The following is a 19,089-nucleotide window of genomic DNA, read 5'->3' as shown; positions in this document are numbered from 1 at the left end:
TGCTCTTCCAAAGGTCCTTAGTTCAAATCCCAGCAACCACATGGTGGCTCACAACCATCCATCCGTAATGAAATCCAAGGTCCTCTTCTGGGGTGTCTGAAGACAGCTACAGTGTACTTACATATAGTAATAAATAAAACTTTAAAAAACAGAAAAAGAAAAAAAAAAACTCACCGATTCTTTTTCTACAGTTCGGTTTAGCATGATAACTGCTTTGGTCTTTTGCTGCCACACCATGAGCCAGAAGTGACAGCATGTGTTAGGAAGTGGGCCCTGTAATGACAGAAGAGCACATCAGGGAAGGAGCTGGAGAAGGACAAGGCTTCATTCAAGGATGCTACAGGAACACACTTATAGTCAGTGATTAGGTCTTGACAAGTAAATCAAGACTTCAAATGCACTTAAATCCAAAACATAGTGTGTATCCAATAAAATTTGACCTCTATGTAAAGACATTTTATTTACGTTGGCAGGAAAAGAACCACACAGGACATAGGGAATACCTGGTGCCTTTCAGAGGTAAGAGTTGGACAGCTAGGTTCAAATACCAACTATAAAATACAGGTAAAATTTTGTCCCAAACAGAGCCAGCCTAGTTCACTATTTCTGATACTGTCTTATTACATATGGCTTTGCTGTTATTACCAAAGGTGCCTACAGTATAACACCTGTCTTTTTCAGTTTCTCTAACTGGCAGGTAATATCTAACACAGATCATCAGGAAACTGTGGAAAATATGGAAGTTTATATCATTATTGACCAACCAACTAGCCCAAGTCAACACAAAAGAATTTGCAGGGAAAAAGAAGTGACCATGAAAGTACCTGCATTTCACTTTGTTGGGGCTAGTATCATCTGGCAGAGTTAAAAGGGAATAATAGTTCATATTACAAAATGCAATGAAGATGGAAAAATCAAATATATACTTGCAAAGACTTTTACATTTGGCTTAATGGCATAGGGTTTGTTGTTTTTTAAAGATGAAATAAAAGGGCATATCCAAATGTGACTACCTTTCTTCCTTTATGCAGGGCTGAAGACATAACCCAGGGCCTCATACAAGCTAAGCAGATGTTCTACCACTGAGTTGTAAAACTGATCTCCGTCTGTACTGGCTTAGTTTTGTGTGTCAACTTGACACAAGCTGGAGTTATTACAGAGAAAGGAGCTTCAGATGAGGAAATGCCTCCATGGGATCCAGTTGTGGGGCATTTTCTCAATTAGTAATCAAAGGGGAGAGGGCCCATTGTGGGTGGTTCCATCCCTGGGCTGGTAGTCTTGGGTTCTATAAGAGAGCAATCCGAGCAAGCCAGGGGAAGCAAGTCAGTAAGAAACAACCTTCCATGGCTTCTGCATCAGCTCCTGCTTCCTGACCTGCTTGAGTTCCAGTCCTGACTTCCTTTGGTGATCAACAGCAGTGTGGAAATGTAAGCTGAATAAATATCCTTTCCTCTCCAACTTAGTTATTGGTCATGACATTTGTGCAGGAATAGAAACCCTAAGACAAATTGGTACCAGCATAGTCAGGTATTCCTGTGACAACCTGACTGTATTTTGAGGAGGACTGTGGAAGGATTTTGGAACTTTGGGCTAGAAGCAACACTGGGTACTAAGAGCTCTGTGGGATGTTCTGTAGGAGCTTGGAAGATAAGGTAGAGAACATTACAGTCGATGGAGGCCTGGCTTGTGAAATTTCAGAGGGAAGATTAAAGACTCTTATCAGGGCCGTTGCTGTTTTGATTCTGAAGATTCTGTGGTTTTGGTTAGCTGGGGCCGAAGAATCAGTTGTGATTTACAAGATACCAGAACTACTAAAATGAAACCTTTGCATTACTGGGACCTACTGAAATTGGTCAGCTGGAGCTAAGAAATTAGCAGTGATTAAGAAGAGACCAGCGTCTTTGAGGTGAAACTTTCTGGGAATTGTTTTCTGAGTACACAAATAAGATGTGTTCCAGAGATAGCCAAGGTTGTAGTACCTCATGCTGCAGCTGTACTTGGTAATGTGTAAGACAGGTGGTACTGGTTTTGAGGGCATGAAGGGATCATGAAGAGCAGCTGAGGCTCAGCACTGTGAGAGACCATGTAAGGCCATTGGTGAAGGTGCAGTCTCATTTGCAATTGATGGCCCAGGACTGAAGGGGTCATACATAGGAGTTGAGGCTTGGCACCATGAAGAGAGCCTATGAGAGGCTATTCGTGAAGCCTAATTACAGTGGAAGATAGCAGTGTTTTGGAGATGCCAGTACCATGTGATGACCACCAAGAACAGCAGCAGCAGTGGAGTACAGGCAGCTGGAGCCTAGAAGACAAGGTGTGTACTACAAAGGACAGGGCTGGAAAAGTGACCCAAGCCCTTGGAGGAGCCCAGAAGAGCGTGAGTGGATCCCAGACATTGGACAGATAGAGTTTGATTTTACTTTTGATTGTGCCCTGATATTTTACCCTCTTGAAGGGAGAAAGTATTTTAGTGGAGCCCAGTTAAAAGACTTTGAATTATAAAAAGACTCTGAATTTTTTGTTTGTTTTTTGTTTTGTTTTGGTTTTGGTTTTTTGAGACAGGGTTTCTCTGTGTAGCCCTGGCTGTCCTGGAACTCACTCTGTAGGCCAGGCTAGAGTTGAACTCAGAAATCCACCTACCTCTGCCTCCCAAGTGCTGGGATTAAAGGCATGTGTCACCACTGCCAAGCAAGACTTTGAATTTTTTGTTTTGTTGTTTTGTTTTTTGTTTTTCGAGACAGGGTTTCTCTGTGTAACCCTGTCTGTCCTGGAACTCACTCTGTAGACAAAGCTGGCCTTGAACTCAGAAATCTGCCTGCCTCTGCCTCCCAAGTGCTGGGATTAAAGGCATGCGCCACCAGCGCCCAGCTAAGACTTTGAATTTTAAAATAGAATGGATATTTTAAAGGGATTGAGATTTTAATATATAAGAATTAGTAAAGACTATGGAACTTTTAACGTTATTTAGACCTTGAGGATAAATAAGAAATTAAGGGTTGCGGCTTAATGGAGATATGTTTGTGTGTCAAGTTGACAAGGGGCTAGTTGTACTGGCTGGTATTGTGTGTCAATTTGACACAAGCTGGAGTTATCACAGAGAAAGGAGCCTTCCTTGAAGAAATCCCTCCTTGAGATCCAGCTGTAAGGCAATTTTTTAATTTGTGATCAAGGGTAGGAGGACCCATTATGGGTGGTGCTATCCTGGGCTTGTAGTCTTGGGTTCTATAAGAAAGCAAGCTGAGCAAGCCAGGGAAAGCAAACCAGTATGTAACATCCCTCCATGGCCTCTGTATCATCAGCTCCTGCTTCCTGACCTGCTTGAGTTCCAGTCCTGACCTCCTTTGGTGATGAACAACAGTGTGTGTGGAAATGTAAGCTGAATAAATCCTTTCCTCCCCAACTTGCTTCTTGGCCATGATGTTTGTACAGGAATACAAACCCTGACTTAGACAGTGTCCTTACTAATTCTGAATGAAGGCTGAAACAGAACTAAGTTCCATTGTGCCTAAAGTAACTGTAACATGTTACCAACTTCCAGAGCATGTGGCAAACTCCAGTGCCAGGAACAGTGAAGACCAGAGCTACACCCCACCCTAATTAGGAGGTAAAATAGTTCTACACTGACACTGAAATCATTTTTAGGGCAGATGTATTTCTTGGTGTCTAGCCAATACTCAATACTGCTCAATATACATATATTGCTTAGATGAATAAACTCTAAGGTTAACCTGTAAAAGAACTAGAAATCTGAGAAATGACCACTTTACATTAAAGGATTATATTCTCTCCATCCAATGCACATTATCTACTTATAATATAAAATACATAGTCCAAAGGTGAAAAAACAACATCTTCTCTACCAAAAAGAACAATGAGAAAATCCCCAGTAAAGTAAATGCCTTTTTCTTTCATCTTAAAAAAAAAAATCATGGAGAGGAAGGAGAGATGGCTCCTGAGTTCAATTCCCAGCAACCACATGGTGGCTCACAACCATCTGTAATGGGATCTGATATCCTCTCTAGTGAGTCTGAAGGCAGCTATGGTGTACTCATATTAAATAAGTAGTTCTTTTTAAGAATTTCTTTAAAAAAAATTCATCCACCCAGTTGGCAATGCACACTTTTAATCCCAGAGGAGTGAGGATCTCTGTGAGCTCAAGGCCAGCCTGTCTACTCAGTGAGTTCTAGGCCACTTAGGGCTACACAGTGAGATCCTGTCTCAAAAACAACAATCACGAAGTAGGACTCGTGTGGCTTGGTAGTTAGGAACTTCTGTTGCTCTTTCAAAGGACTCCATGTGGTGGCTCACAGTTACTGATAACTCTAGCTTCAGATCTCTCTCTTCTGGCCTCTTCTGGGAACTTATATACACATATGAAAATATACAGAGAGAAAGACATATGCACAAAAAATATTAAAATAAGGTACACTTTAAAAATATCATGAAGCAACTCAGTAGTAAAGTCCTTTGTGTGCACATTTCTTTTTTTTTTCTTTTTTTTTTTTTTCTTTTTTTTTGGTTTTTTGGAGATAGGGTTTCTCTGTATAGCCCTGGCTGTCCTGGAACTCACTCTGTAGACCAGGCTGGCCTCGAACTCAGAAGTCCGCCTGCCTCTGCCTCCCAGAGTGCTGGGATTATAGGCATATGCCACCACCACCCAGCTGAATACCTCATTTCAATACTGCTTTTAAAGACTAAACAATAAACATGCAACATCTGCTAAAGTATAAAGAAGAAAGGACTTTAAAAAGACAAAAACTTTTTCATCTATCAGTTCTTCCACAAACTATAAATGCTATTAATTTTTAAACTGTAAAATGGACACAATATACCAAAGGGCTGATTAGGAAAAAAAAAAAAACCTAAAACTTAGAGGAAAGAGAATTAATCTAATAAGCAACAAAGAACAATCAGAACACTGTAGGTAACAAACATTAAATGCTGCAGGGTGGTCTCTGTGACCAAGTAACTTACTCTGCACAAGTACAACTGCAATACTGTCTCAGCCCTACAACGTGCACACAGAGCAGCATCGCTCCCAAACGCCCAAATCCTCAGGCCTTATGTTGTAAGAAAACCTGGGGATTTTACAGTCTAGCCGAAGGAAGGTGAGTCTGGCAGGAAGGTGCTAGGAAGGACAGGGGCAGTTATGGTCACTCTACATGTCCTGAGCATAAGGAGAGGAGGCACAGAAGAATCAGGGCACATGGTAGATATGGGAGTAACACCGTAGTGAGCCATGTCTGAAGAGCTGGTGGCAAGGAAACATCTTAGGATGCTGCACCGTTGTGTGTGGAATTGAGCAACTCTGAAAAGACCAGGAGAGAAAACTGGGGAAAATATACCAGGATACAAAAGGAAATCAGGAAAAAAACCAAAAAACAATAAAAAATTGCTACGTTCTCACACTCTGCTGTGTAGAGTCCTGTCTCTCAGGACAGAGAACACTCCAACAGGGATAACAGAGTTAAAAAATCATGAAACTGTTCATCAGGAAATTTCGTCTCGATGAGAGCTAGATGCTTATAAAAGGATCACTAGCCGAGGTGGTGGCGCACGCCTTGAATCCCTGGACTCAGGGAAACAGAGGCAGGCAGATCTCCGGGAGTTGGAGGCCAGTCTGATCTACAGAACAAGTTCCAGGACAGCCAGAGAGATACACAGAGAAACCCATGTCTTGAAACAACAAAACAGAACGTACAAAAAAGAATCACTAATCCCATTATTACTATTGCTAATAAAAGCAGCAACAAAAAAAAAAAGCTACAATAAATAATTCATTGAGTTGTTAAGTACTATATGAGTTTACTGGATAGTACAATTTGACACAACCTAACGTCATCTGAGAGAAGGGAATCTCAATTAAGAAAATGCCTCCCTCCATAAGATTAGGTTGTAGGCAAGCCTGAAGGGTATTTTCTTAATTAGTGATTGATGGGAAATGCCCAGCCCATTGTGGGTGGTGCCATCCCTGGGCTGGTGGTCCTGAGTTCTGTAAGCAGGCTAGTAAGCCATGAGGAACAGCCAGTAAGCAGCACCCTTACATAGCCTCTGTATCAACTCCTGCCTCCCATGAGATCCCTGCTCTCATTATTTTTGATGAACTATAAGAAAGTGCTAGCAGAAATAAGCCCTTTCCTCCCCAAGTTAATTTTGGCATGGTGTTTCATCACATCAACAGTAACCTTAATTAAGACAACGAGCTTTCACAACACATCTCTCTATAGGAGAGAGATGGATGAACAGATTTAACAGATAATACAGATATAAATGCTTGGGGAGTTAAATCATTTATATAAAGCCTTCCAGGAATTATAAGATAACAGGGACCAGGTGTGGTGGTGCATGCCCTTAATCCTAGCATTGTTACTTCAAGGCCATTCAGGGCTACCCAGTGAAACCTCTCTAAAAAAAAAAACAAGAAAATGTGCTGGTGGTGGTTGTGCACGCCTGTAATCCCAGCACTCTGGGAGGCCAAGGCAGGCAGATTTCTGAGTTCGAGGCCAGCCTGGTCTACAGAGTGAGTTCCAGGACAGTCAGGGCTATACAGAGAAACCCTGTCTCATAAAACCAAATCCAAAAAAACCAAAAAACCAAACCAAAACAAAACAAAAAAAAGACAGTAGAGAAGGAACTGTAGCTGCAAATTTTGGCTTAATCTTACCCACTGTTATGACTGTATGACTTAATCACATTCTTCCTCTGCAATATAAGATAATAGCAATTAACAGAGTTTGTTCCAAGGTTAAAGTATACAAAACCTGCAAAGCAGGGCTTGTGTTCCAAAATTACCTTTTATTATGTTTATTTCTTTTGTGTGTGTACTTGAGCGTGTGCATGTGGAAGTGTGTGCTATGTGTTACAGAGTGCAGCAAGTCAGGGAACAACTTGAAACAATTGGTTCACTACACCATATGGTTCTAGGGACTGAATTCAGGTTGTCAGGCTTAGCAAAAAGTACTTTTACCCACTGACTGACTCATCTTGCCAGCCCAAAAAATATTTAACTCTTTTTAAAATTAATTTTACTTCTCATTAGAATGTGAATGTTCATAGTAGTAGGGTGTTAATTTATTCTGAAATAGGCACCCATAAATTGAGACTGGCCTTGAACCTCTAAACCTCTGTCTGATCCTCCTCAGCCCGGGATTATAGGCATGTATTACCAATTACTATATAGCTTTTGTTTGTTTAAGAAACCTGTTTCATTTAAGCAATGACTGCCAAAGTAGTTCTCAGTCTTTGGATGAAGGGTCATTTAAGTGTTAGCAGCAGGACTTTGCAGATTCTGTTAGAGCACAGCACACTTTAGGTTACAGAAGTTGCTAAGGTCCCAAGCAGGGGACTTAGCTCAGGGGACAGTACTCACTTCATATGTGTGAGGTCCTCAGGCCTACCCTACCAAACTCAAACACAGTAACAAAACATGGCCCCCAAAACTGAAGTGGAGAATTGGGGATAGCGAAGAGAATTTTAAGAAAGACCTGTCTCTAGGGACTAAGAAGAAAGAACAATGATACAATCAGGAGAAGGAATAGCTAGTTGTATTAGGGTTTAGGTATGAAATGTTCCACCTGGGGCTCAGGTGTTACAGGCCTGATGTCATCTGATGGTTGCTTGGGAGGACTCTGGCCTAAACACAGGCTAATTTATTGGTAGGTTAGTGTACCAGTACTAGGAGGTGGTGCCTGGCAGGAGGAAGCAGGGCACAAGGACGCCCTTGTCATATGGCTCTTTCTCTGTGTCCTGGCTGCCACAATATTCTATCTCACCTTAGCCTTAAAGCTGACCTCAAACTAAATCTCTGGAAATTAAAGACCAAAATAAATGATTTTTCCTTTTCAATTTCCCTTCAGGTATTTGTCATAGCAATAAGAGTCTAACTTAACAACAAGCTTTTCCATATTCTCATGCTCATTCTCAGTAGAAAGTCCATTTTTAGTTCTGAATATTGATTTTTTAAAAAAAGTCCTAAATGATTATGCCTATAATGAGATAAACTTCACTCACTATATAACAGCAAATTAAGGTTTATATTCCCCATTCCCATTAAACACTGCTACTAAAAGGTATGTGTATGATTAATCATTCAACCCTCTCGTGAAACTGAGGTTGGAATAAACACATTTTCATGTGGAATTTCTCAGGTCAGTTTCTCAACACATTGTGACCACTGAGTATTATATACTTTAGTTGTTTATTTTCAATTCTCTGAAGAAAATCATACTAGGTCCCAGTTAAAGAGACATCAAATGATCCAAATTATAAAAGCTACGAGGCTGTTAAACTTGTGACGGGAATATGCGTCGCAAGTAATTTTTCAAAAGGTCCAGGAACTTTCAGTTTATTATTCTTAGCAATCTCCCTGCAATGAACTACTATTTATTGTCTGTTCTCGAACAAGTCTCAGGGTAGATGAATGACTTCTACATATTCTGGATGTAACTACAGTACCACTGCAGGCAAATCTGTTTCATAATGCCGCACCTAGTTGCATGATCACTAGCAATCCCAGAGTGGCAGTCAGGATATTCCTGCTAATTAATTGTTGCTCTCAAGTGGGTGCCCAGCAGGAAGCAATTCATCACTCTTATTTGGATGAGCAAAGGAGTCAAAAGAGTAAAGTTCTCAATGGACTAAAACACTCATTATCCTAGGTGTAAACTACCTTCAGAAAGTGACCACAGGAGAAGGAAGGTTGGGAGGCAGGGGCAGGGCAAGATCTGAGGGAAGAAAGAGAGGAGGCACGAGGGGAGGCAGCTGAGTCCTCGGTGCAGGCTCGGTGACTGGGCCCACTTTAAATCTATGCTACAGATAAACAGAGCAACTTTTAAAATGTATATTCTCTAGCTTTCTTTTTTTTTTTTCAAAGATTTATTTTATTTATATAAGTACACTGTAGCTGTCTTCAGACACACCAGAAGAGTGAATAGGATTCCATTACAGATGGCTGTGAGCCACCACGTGGTTGCTGGGATTTGAACTCAGGACCTCTGGAAGAGCAGTCAGTGCTCTTTACCGCTGAGCCATCTTCCAGCCCTATTCTCTAGCTTTCTTTTGTTCTATGAATCGTAAATTAATATCATTAACAAGGTTTATTTATACCAGACTGTTTCTCCTTCCTTTTAGTCAGAGAAAACTTCAAGTGAAACAATCTGTTTCTCTAGCATAGAAAATTCTACTTCACGCTTTCTCTGTCTTTCAAATAGCAGGCTGCATTAATCTCTTGGCTTTTTAAAAACTTCAAACATGGGCTAGAGAGATGACTCAGTGGTTAAGAGCACTGACTGCTCTTCTGAAGGTCCTGAGTTCAAATCCCAGCAACCACATGGTGGCTCACAACCATCGTAATGAGATCAGACTCCCTCTTCTGGAGTGTCTGAAGACAGCTACAATGTACTTACATATAATAAATACATAAATAAAAAAAATAAAAACTTCAAGCATGGTACTACAAATAATTAAGGACAATTGCTTATCTTCCAGAGGACCAAAGTTTGATTCCCAGCACCCATGTGTACAGCTCACAACAGCCTGTAATTCCAGTTCTAAGGGCCACCTCTTTTGGGCCTCCAGGAGCACCCTGTGCACATATACATATACACATACACACAGAGACACAATAATAAAATATAATTTACAATTCTCAAATATTATAAGTCACACTTCTGAACACTTTGGACTAGGAAGTGACAGTGCTGCTTGCTGTTTAACCTCTTGATAAAGAGAAAGCTATGATATCAGAATGAAACGTATTCCTGCATTGTGGAGGCTGGTGTGAGGAGCCACTGGGGAGGAGTAGAAAAGGCAGCCGAGCAGCAGTGTACAAATGCCGAGGCTCTGCAGGGGGTCAGACCCTATCCTCAGCATGCATGGCTGTACTCTCTGAAAATACACTCATAGGATAGAGAAGGATAGAAAAGGGCTTACAGGGGCCTCCCTAGTTCTTCATCACAAGTTAGGGATGAGAATTCCAAGCCAGGTTAGATACAGTCAATTCCTGAAGAGAACTGCATCAAGCCATTTGAAAAGAATTTCCTCCATTGAAAATAGTAATATTAGAAACAATTTTATTTTATCAATATATTCAAATTCGAAAACTATGACATTTGCAACTGATTTCCAAATCAGAAAACTAAAAGACAGCATGTCATTTGCAAATGTCAAGACCCACTTTCAGCTGTGTCTGAAGTACTGCAGCCAACCTCCACCTCCAGGCATCTGCTCAGCACCACACTACTTGCCTGTGTTAAGATGTAACTTCTTTGTGCCTCTTCTATGTCAACTAAGCTGGCATTAATATAATCATTTTCAGTACTTTGCAGTTTAACACGACTGTGATCATCTGAAAGTAGAGAATGATAAATCGTCATAAACTGTCATTTCAACTTTTCCATTACTTTTTATTTGATGTTAATATTTTAATGTAGTTATAGAGGAGAAATAAGGAAAACAAATTAATACCAAAGGAGAGTTGAGACATATCCTAAATTACCTATTTCTATTTTTAAATTAAGGAAGTGAGAATATAATCCTGTTCCTGGTGTTGGAAAGGAAGTGCTTCTGTTTGCTCTATCGTCTACAGTGACATGAAAAACTGTCCAGCATGTGCAGTAAAGTGAAGAGGACACTTACCTTCCCAGAAGTGAAACATCATCTCAAGTCTCTGCCTAGGAACTGAGGATCTATGTGGAAAATCTTAACTGGGCTCAAACTGAGAACAGACTCTTCACTTCTTGGTAGCATGCATACAAGTGTATTTAAATAACTCTTAACATGGAGAAGCTAAAATAACTGGATCATCCAACCTGTATTCTTTACAAGACTGCTGGAAACACTTTATTACTTAAGACTGTGTTAACAGGTTAGACACATTTCTACATTTAAAAATAAAATTTTCAGATTTAAAATTTATGCCAATTTCAACATCTAAAATGCAAACTTGACCTTGTACCATTCAGATGAGGAAGAAAAGAAGCAATGAGCATGTAAGCACTGTCCCCAGGATGAACCTTAATATAGAATCTTAAACATAAAAAGACACAAACATAAGCTAAGTTACAAATTGAACGTATGTTTAACTTCAGAGAATATATTCTGTGATAAACTACTCCTCTCAAAGAAATCTATCCTAAATATTCACTCTCTTTCCACTGTCCCTTGGCTTTTTCTTTTTTAAGCTAGGATCTCATGTAGCCCAGACTGGCCCTCAGCTGGATATGCAGTAAAGAATGATCTTAAAATCCCAATCTTTTTACAGTTACATCTCACAGCTTGGGCTACCCCTAACCTCACCGCCCCCCCCCCTTTTTCCACCCCACCCCCAACCCACACCTTTTTGTGGTAGACCAGGCTAGCCTCAAACTCAGAGATCTGCCTGACTCTGCCTCCTGGAATGCTGGGATTAAAGGTGTGTGCTATTTTAACTGGTTTTGGGGCTACCACTTTAAACCAAAATCCAAACAACTATAACAAAAGGAAACTCCAAACTGTCTAAACTATTTACCACAGTTTCAAGGTAATTGATCCCCCTAGGCCCACAGGTGGCCCTATTAGAAGGCTGCAATAGGTGTGGCCTTTTTGGAGGAAGGTGACAATCAGTGTGGGACACAGTCACCCTTTGCTGCTATGAGTCAAGATGTAAAACTCTCAGCTCCTCACCAGAACTAAGTAAGTCTGCCTGCATGCCACCATGTGTCCCCCCATGATGATAATAAACTAAACCTCTGAACTGTAAGATAGCCCCAATTAAATGTTTTCCATTATAAGAGTTACCTTGTCATGGTATCTTTCCACAGCAATAAAACCCAAAGACACTATTTCTTCTATGAATAAAAATATTAAATGGCTTTAGTTTCCATAATTTATCTCAGTTGTTCCTCTTAGACTGAACAGAAGACCTCTGTAAATATTACATGTCACTTGCCAACAGGAAAACTAAGATCTTGCTATAACAAATCACATATACGTCTTCGAGGAAAGATGATGTCAGCAAGCAATTTTTAAAAAGATTTTTGTTTTTGTTTTATTAACAGTCTAATCATCTCGTAATGACACACTGTATAAGATACTGGACAACTTCCTACTTAACAAAATAATGACCATCATGTTTCCTGGATAACATACCAATAGAAGAATGCAAGCTCTTAGAGAAAGCAATACAACCACCAAAATGTAAATTCCACTACAGTATCCTGCAAAGGGATGCATTCTCTCATGTTGCAATCACAGGAAGAATACAATCCAAATGAAAGACAGACAGAAACACACACATACACACACACAAATCATACAGTCTTTTGGCCAACACACACCTCAATAAGTTAGGCCCCACAGGGTGTGCTAGGAACTCAGTTCACCTGCATAAAATGCCCCCCCCCCCCGCCCCCCTCCCCCCCCCCCCACCACCAAGGCAAGGTTTAGAAGCTAAGACTAGAAAAAAGCTTAGCAGCTTAAGCATTGCTTCCCTGTTCTTGGAATTCAGGTATTTTCTTCCAGTCTTTAACCCAAAACTTTACAGTAATCACACCCAATGACTAAAAGCACAGCACGGTGCACTGGATACTATGTGAAAGTCACCCAAAGTCCCATGCAACTGCAGGCCTTTGCCTCACTGTCTAACAATAATTTATCCAATTAGTGAAGGAAAACTGCATTGTCTGGGGTGTTTAAAAAACAAGTTTAACAAGTTTTAAATAAAGAAAATTTTGAAAAAAAAGATTAAAAAAAACAAGTTTAATGTTTTGTTAGCAGATGAAAATAGAAAATAGTAATCTTTAGGAAACAGAACAGCTTTTTAGAATTAGGCACAGCTGGTAACTAAATTTGTATTTTCTTATCAGGAAACCAAACTCTCAGATAAACGGCAAAGTCATTATTTAGTTCTATGAAGAAGTCTTTGAGAACAGAGCATGGTGGCACACACCTTTAACATCGGCCCTCCAGAGGCAGAAGCAGATGATCTTTTTGAGTTTCTAATTCTAGGTCAGCCTGGTCCACATAGTGATTTCCAGAACCACAGGGATTACATAAGATCTTGTATCAAAATACATATATACATAGACACACACACACACAAACACTAACTTTTTTACTCAAAAGAGATTCTAAAAAGAAAACCATAGACAGTTTTTGGTATTATCTAAAATACACCACCTTAAGCTATCTTAACAAAAAGCATACATATATACATTTCAGGAAGTGAAATTCCCATCAAAACCTTAAGAAACTATGACTTTACAATTTCTAATGCTCAACAAAGGCAAAGGACCCTGCATTTTCCCTTACCAGGAATCACTTACACATGCTCAGTCTGAATGAACATGCAGGTTCCCTGACAACCTGGGAATTAACTGCTTCCTTGCCCTGATTCAGTAGTGTTTGCTGGTCTCAAATCTTTGGACTGTTTTAATATTTTTAAAGATTTATTTTTTTATTACATATATGTATGTGATATGTGAGCCATGTGTATGTGGGTGCTTTTAAAGGCCAAAAGCGGGTTCCTTGGAGCTGAAGAATCACCGCTGTAAGCTGCCAGATGTAGATGCTGGGAACTTGAGTCCTTTAAAGGGCACCATGAGCCCCTCCTACCTGCTCTTTGGAGGCCTGAATTGTTTATTCTAACAAGGAAACACTTGACTTAACAGTTGCTTTCTCCTCTTCCATCTTTTTTCCTCCAGCCTCTCTAAAGTGTGATCACCAAAATGTCACCTGAGTTCCAAAGTCCACGGTACTTGTTCAACATTCTATGGCTACAGTTCATGCACGCTCACTCTCGAGAGCTCTCGCTCTCTCTCTCTCTCTCTCTCTCTCTCTCTCTCTCTCTCTCCCTCTCCACCCCGTCTCTCTCCCCCTCTCTTCCCCCCCAACTCCCTCTCCCTCCCTCTCACTCTCACTCTCACTGCCCCAGCCCACCCATCTTTTTAAAAAATAAAGGAAAGGAACCACACTTCCCACAGGCAATCACACTTCTCCACTCCTAACAGGACCAGCAGCAGCAGCACTGTAAGGAACACCATATTATTTGTTCTTAATTGTTATCATTGAGTGAATCTGTGAATTATGAAATTCAGTATCTAACTATACTGTAACTTAAAAGTTCGATAGAAATTAAGCCCACCCACTTCTGATGAAGTTTCTTTGCCTCCTACTCTCAGTGTCTTCTGAGAAATTGTTTCATCTCTCAAGAAATGACTTGCTCAGCCCTCGGCTGACGTACACAGAAGCTTCCTCTTTCAACATTCACAATAAACTGAAAAAGAAAAGAAGCCAGTAATTTCACCCAATTCATCACTATTGTAAAGGCCTCTGCTACTGTAGAGTGTCATGTGCCAAACAGAGGGGAGGTTCATGTTCATCACAGCAGAAACCAATTATGAAGTCACAAGCTGAGCAAAGACAGGACAATTCTATTAAGATAGTATTATGGGAGTCAGGAGGTGGTGGCGCACGCCTGTAATCCCAGCACTCTGGGAGGCAGAGGCAGGCAGATTTCTGAGTTTGAGGCCAGCCTGGTCTACAGAGTGAGTTCCAGGACAGCCAGGGTTATACAGAGAAACCCTGTCTCAAAAAAACCAAAAAAACCAAAAAAACCAAAAAACCAAAAAACCAAAAAAAAAAAAAAGGTAGTATTATGGGTTATTTTTTCTCCTTACATTTTCCTACTCTCTACTTGGGTACTTCCCTGAGAAGAACTCAGCACATCTTATAGTTATATCAACACTATTCAATGCCAAAAACTGATATAGAATAAATATAATTTTTTCCATAAACTTGAGCAAGGAGTCCTATGCAAAGACAGAACTAAATCTAAGACCCATAACCACTATCATTTTAATGGAGATGAAATATAAATCTTAGCACATATGGAACTCTGAACATTTCAACTGTTTACTCATTAAAAAAAAAAAAAAGAAAGAAAAACTATAAATAGCTTCTCACTGGCCATAGAATCAACTTGAACTACCAAAAAGCACTGTTTAGTGATTATGATATGATGGACACCGGCACATCTTACTAGGTTGTTACCACCTCAATCCTCATAACTTTATAAAGCAGATGGTATACTATCATGCCCCATTTGCTGATATCAGGTAGTAATGTCATCATTCTTTTCAGACTAGAGGGATTTGAACTAAAGGATTTCTTTTCTTTTTTTTTAAGATTTTATTTATTATATGTAAGTACACTACAGCTGTCTTCAGACACACCAGAAGAGGTCATCAGATTTCATTATGGATGGTTGTGAGCCACCATGTGGTTGCTGGGATTTGAACTCAGGACCTTGGAAGAACAGTCAGTGCTCTTAACCACTAAGCCATCTCTCCATCCCTGAACTATAAGGATTTCAATCATACAGAACAGTTCACAGCTCCAGACTACTGGACAACTCCCATCGTATTGTGTGATCAGACTTAGAAGAGAAATAAGGAAGGCATAGATAGAGTTTCCTTAAGGCCATGTTCAATCATTGGCACCCTAATTCTATGTATTGATTAACAAGACTATGACCTCACTGGGGTCTATCAACAAGGCAATTCCATTACTCTGAGCTAGAGTCCTCGTGCTTAGGATGTAGCTCAATGGATAGAAAATGCTGGCCTAGAACACCAGGGACCGGGCTTTAACTCCCTAGCCCCTCCTAATGAGGATGGTGACAGAGAGGCCTGTCATCCCAACAAAAATACCACAAGTTCAAAATCCTCCCAGTCTCAGCAACTCCTGACCAGTGAGAGACTCTGTCTTAAACCCATAATTATAGCAGTCTACATGTTTGTATTAAACAAAATCATGCCCAACTTTCCATTTAATACTGGGTTCTTCTTTAGAAGTCACATACTTGCAATCAACCCTATGTTAAGCAGACTGCTACAAAAGGAAATAGAGCACAGGAAGGAAAAGACAGAGTGGCTTTACTACTCAGTTATCATCTAACATTCCAGTGACAGCTACAAAAATCTTTCACATTCCTATTTTATCTAAAAGTATTTTTAGTAATTTGAAAATTCTCCTACATTCACCTTCGTTTTAGTGAATCCCCAAATCCTGAATACAGGTAGTTCTGGGAGACAAGCCATGCTCTCCCACTCAGAGTGCTCTCCATGTGTACTTTGGCTCCACCATCCTGAACGAGTTCTGCAGCAGAGCTTCCCAGATAATGAACTATGGCTTCTGCATGGGCCTGCTCAAAATGTTACCTTAGGGCATTCTCCGTCACTTAGTCAGCAAGCAGGGAACATTCCCTCAGGCCTCCAACCCATTATGATTTGCCTTTTAAAATGAAGCTCTTGGTAGTTAGGGACCATTACGCTCACCACTGACTCCCATCTCTCGTGGATTATGCTACCCAAGGCCAACTTCAACCAGCTATTAAATTCAAAAACATGGAAAGATACTGGTCCAATCCACCCCTTACTGTAATTCTCCCATTTTTATAGGCATTCATTTATGTGTATATAATTCTTCATAAATGTATGTAACTGTGATGTAGTATAGAACTATTGCCAAAGGTACTGTGTGCTATTTCACTGAGTCTAATTTCAATCACCCCTACCTCTAAACACACTCTTAACACAATATCCACTACTGAAACTTCATTATTTCAAGAATGTGTGCAGTAACATGCCCACCCATCCCAACACAAATGCATGTACATGTATACAAAAGTAATAATGTTTAAAAAAAAAAAGTCTCAGTAAAGAAGGCTAATAAACATATGGATATGGCTGCCAAAATTCAAACCTGTCTTTATAATTGAGCAAGCACTCGATTTCTAAGCTATACATTCCCAGCCTTTTCTATATATTAGTACTCACTGAAAGCCAGGTCCTCACATACAGGAACACAGCAAGTCTAATCTAACAGTACCAGCTCACTCTAGCTCACTTGTCACACAAGGTCTTTCCTTTAAGGACATTATCACCAGCCAGGAGGTAGTGGCGCATGCATGTAATCCCAGCAGGGCAGAGGCAGGCGGATTTCTGAGTTCGAGGCCAGCCTGGTCTACAGAGTGAGTTCCAGGACAGCCAGGGCTACACAGAGAAACCCTGTCTAAAGAAAAAAAGTAAAAAGAAAAAGAAGAAAAAAGGACATTATCACCTTTACATGCCTTTTAAACAACCCCAAGAACTATCAGGTTGATTTATTCAGTGAGTGGGAGGGTAAGTTTTGTTTGTTTGTTTTGGTTGGTTAGTTGGTTTTTGAGGCAAGGTATCTTTGTGTGTATCTCTCTGGCTGTCCTGAAACCTGCTATGTAGACCAGGCTAGCCTTGAACTCACAGAGCCTTGAACTCAAAAGTTCCACCTTCCTCTTCCTCCTGAGTACTGGGATTAAAGGCATATATCATGGTGGTGTAATGATGTTTTCAATACTCCCTTTGTCATTCTACTATCCATAAATAACAAAAGAAAACTGGAATACCCAAGCTATGATGAATGAAAAATATAAGCTAATATATAAAATCTTAATTAAACAGTTAACAAATACCAAAAGAATAAAAAAAAAAAAAAAGACTCCCACAATTTCCCAAAAGCATGGGCAAAGAAATCTATGCCAAATGCCACAGACAGCTGCACATCCATGTATACTACTACTATGAACTAGTCACAACAGCTGGGAAATGAAACCAACTTAGAAGTCCTTAGCCCAGCATTTGACTTCTGGCACCCAAACAGCTCCTTCCTAGGAAATGGAAACTTCAGTCTAGGAAGGGTGAGGAGGAAGGCTGCATTTGATAAGGAATCAAGAGATAAAGGGAAGGAGGGGTTGGCTTTGAAACAAATGGGGGCAAATAATGGTGAGATAACAATGAGGTAGACCTGTACTTCCCAGACACTTAGGAGGCTGAGGCAAGACCTGTTTCCTGCCTAGGCCAACATGCTGGTTCAAGAGACAGCCTGGGCAACTTAGCAGGATGCTATCTCGAAAAAGAAATAGTACAATAGGGGTAGAGGTGTAACCAAATGGTTAGCACTTGCCTAACATGCACCAAGTCCTTGCTTTGATCCCCAAACCACAAAAAAGTATAAACCAGCTGTTTCCAGATCTCTGGTGAAACTTCCCACGTACTTAGAAATTTTCTCAACAAAGAACTTGCAAGGAGTCTACATTCTGCATGAATAACACACAAAGAATGCAATGGTGACAGTTTATTGTCTATAAAACTAGAATCCAATGTTAGCCTATTTACCCATGAGCCTAATTCCTTGGTTTGGACTTAATGCAGAATAGTTTCATTTCTATATAAAAGTTCAAGAGTTAAAATAAGCTAGATACTACTGCTAAAAGGTCCTTTCTTTTCCTGCATAATCAACTCTAGCTTATTCACTGAGTTCTGGTTCTTTTATACTTTAAATCTACTCCAGTTCAGCTGATGACTTACAGAAATGAATTGAGCTAGCTTTGATCAACCTTAATTAAAACTGAATATTAGAAACAAGTTTTAAAAACTGAAGACAGAAATAAAGACTCAAGTCCTCTAACAGTTAATGAAAAAGCTTTTAAATAAAACTCTTTCAACAATGAGAACTTAAAGCACTAAACTAAAATTTCATCTGTATTTTTAAAGTTTTATTTTGCTAAGGAAAATAGCAAAAAGCTACTACTAAATTTAGGTTAAATATGCATTTATTCTGGTTATTATCCTATAACTGAATTTAGATTAGTCCTAGAATATGTTTCTCTAATTGTTAGATACAGAATTCTATATATTTTCCCTACTATACCAGACTTAATAGTGTGGTCCAAATTCCCCACTTTTCTGTTTTTAAATATGATTGTTAAAAAAACTTTTATAACTGTATATCTTATTTTTAGGTATATGACTAGTTTGTCTACATGTATGTTATGTATGTCATGTGTGTGCCTGATACCAAAGGATATCAGAAGAGGGCATCAGATCCCCTGGAACTAGAGTTAGAGGCAGTCTATGAGCAACCTGTAAGTGCTGGGAACTGAGCCCAGGGCCTCTGCAAAAGCACACACTCTTATACACTGAGCCATCTCTACCCCCAAAAGTTTTTATTTTCATTTCTTGCATTTGAAGTATTCATCAATGACATCACTAACCTGAGATTCTTTGGTATAGTCCT

At 39.9% G+C, this 19,089-nt stretch overlaps 1 protein-coding gene across 3 annotated transcripts in view; it reads right to left on the bottom strand.

The window, feature by feature from the left end:
• Ptpn2 (protein tyrosine phosphatase non-receptor type 2) overlaps positions 1–19,089 on the bottom strand; it is a 68,823-nt gene that overhangs the window by 28,353 nt on the left and 21,381 nt on the right. For 2 of the 3 annotated variants that reach the window (XM_052155212.1, XM_052155213.1), the window contains exons 3-4: positions 10,245–10,345; positions 175–273 (exon numbers count right to left, since the gene is read on the bottom strand). In XM_052155212.1, coding sequence (XP_052011172.1) covers positions 175–273; positions 10,245–10,345 — 200 coding nt within the window. The remainder of the gene's footprint in view (positions 1–174; positions 274–10,244; positions 10,346–19,089) is intronic. The other variant, XM_052155214.1, reaches the window with a different exon arrangement.

Source organism: Apodemus sylvaticus, chromosome 13 (genome assembly GCF_947179515.1).
Source record: "Apodemus sylvaticus chromosome 13, mApoSyl1.1, whole genome shotgun sequence".
NCBI lineage: Eukaryota > Metazoa > Chordata > Mammalia > Rodentia > Muridae > Apodemus > Apodemus sylvaticus.
Note: the sequence above shows the minus strand (reverse complement) of the source record. Positions and strands in the feature narration are given on the sequence as shown.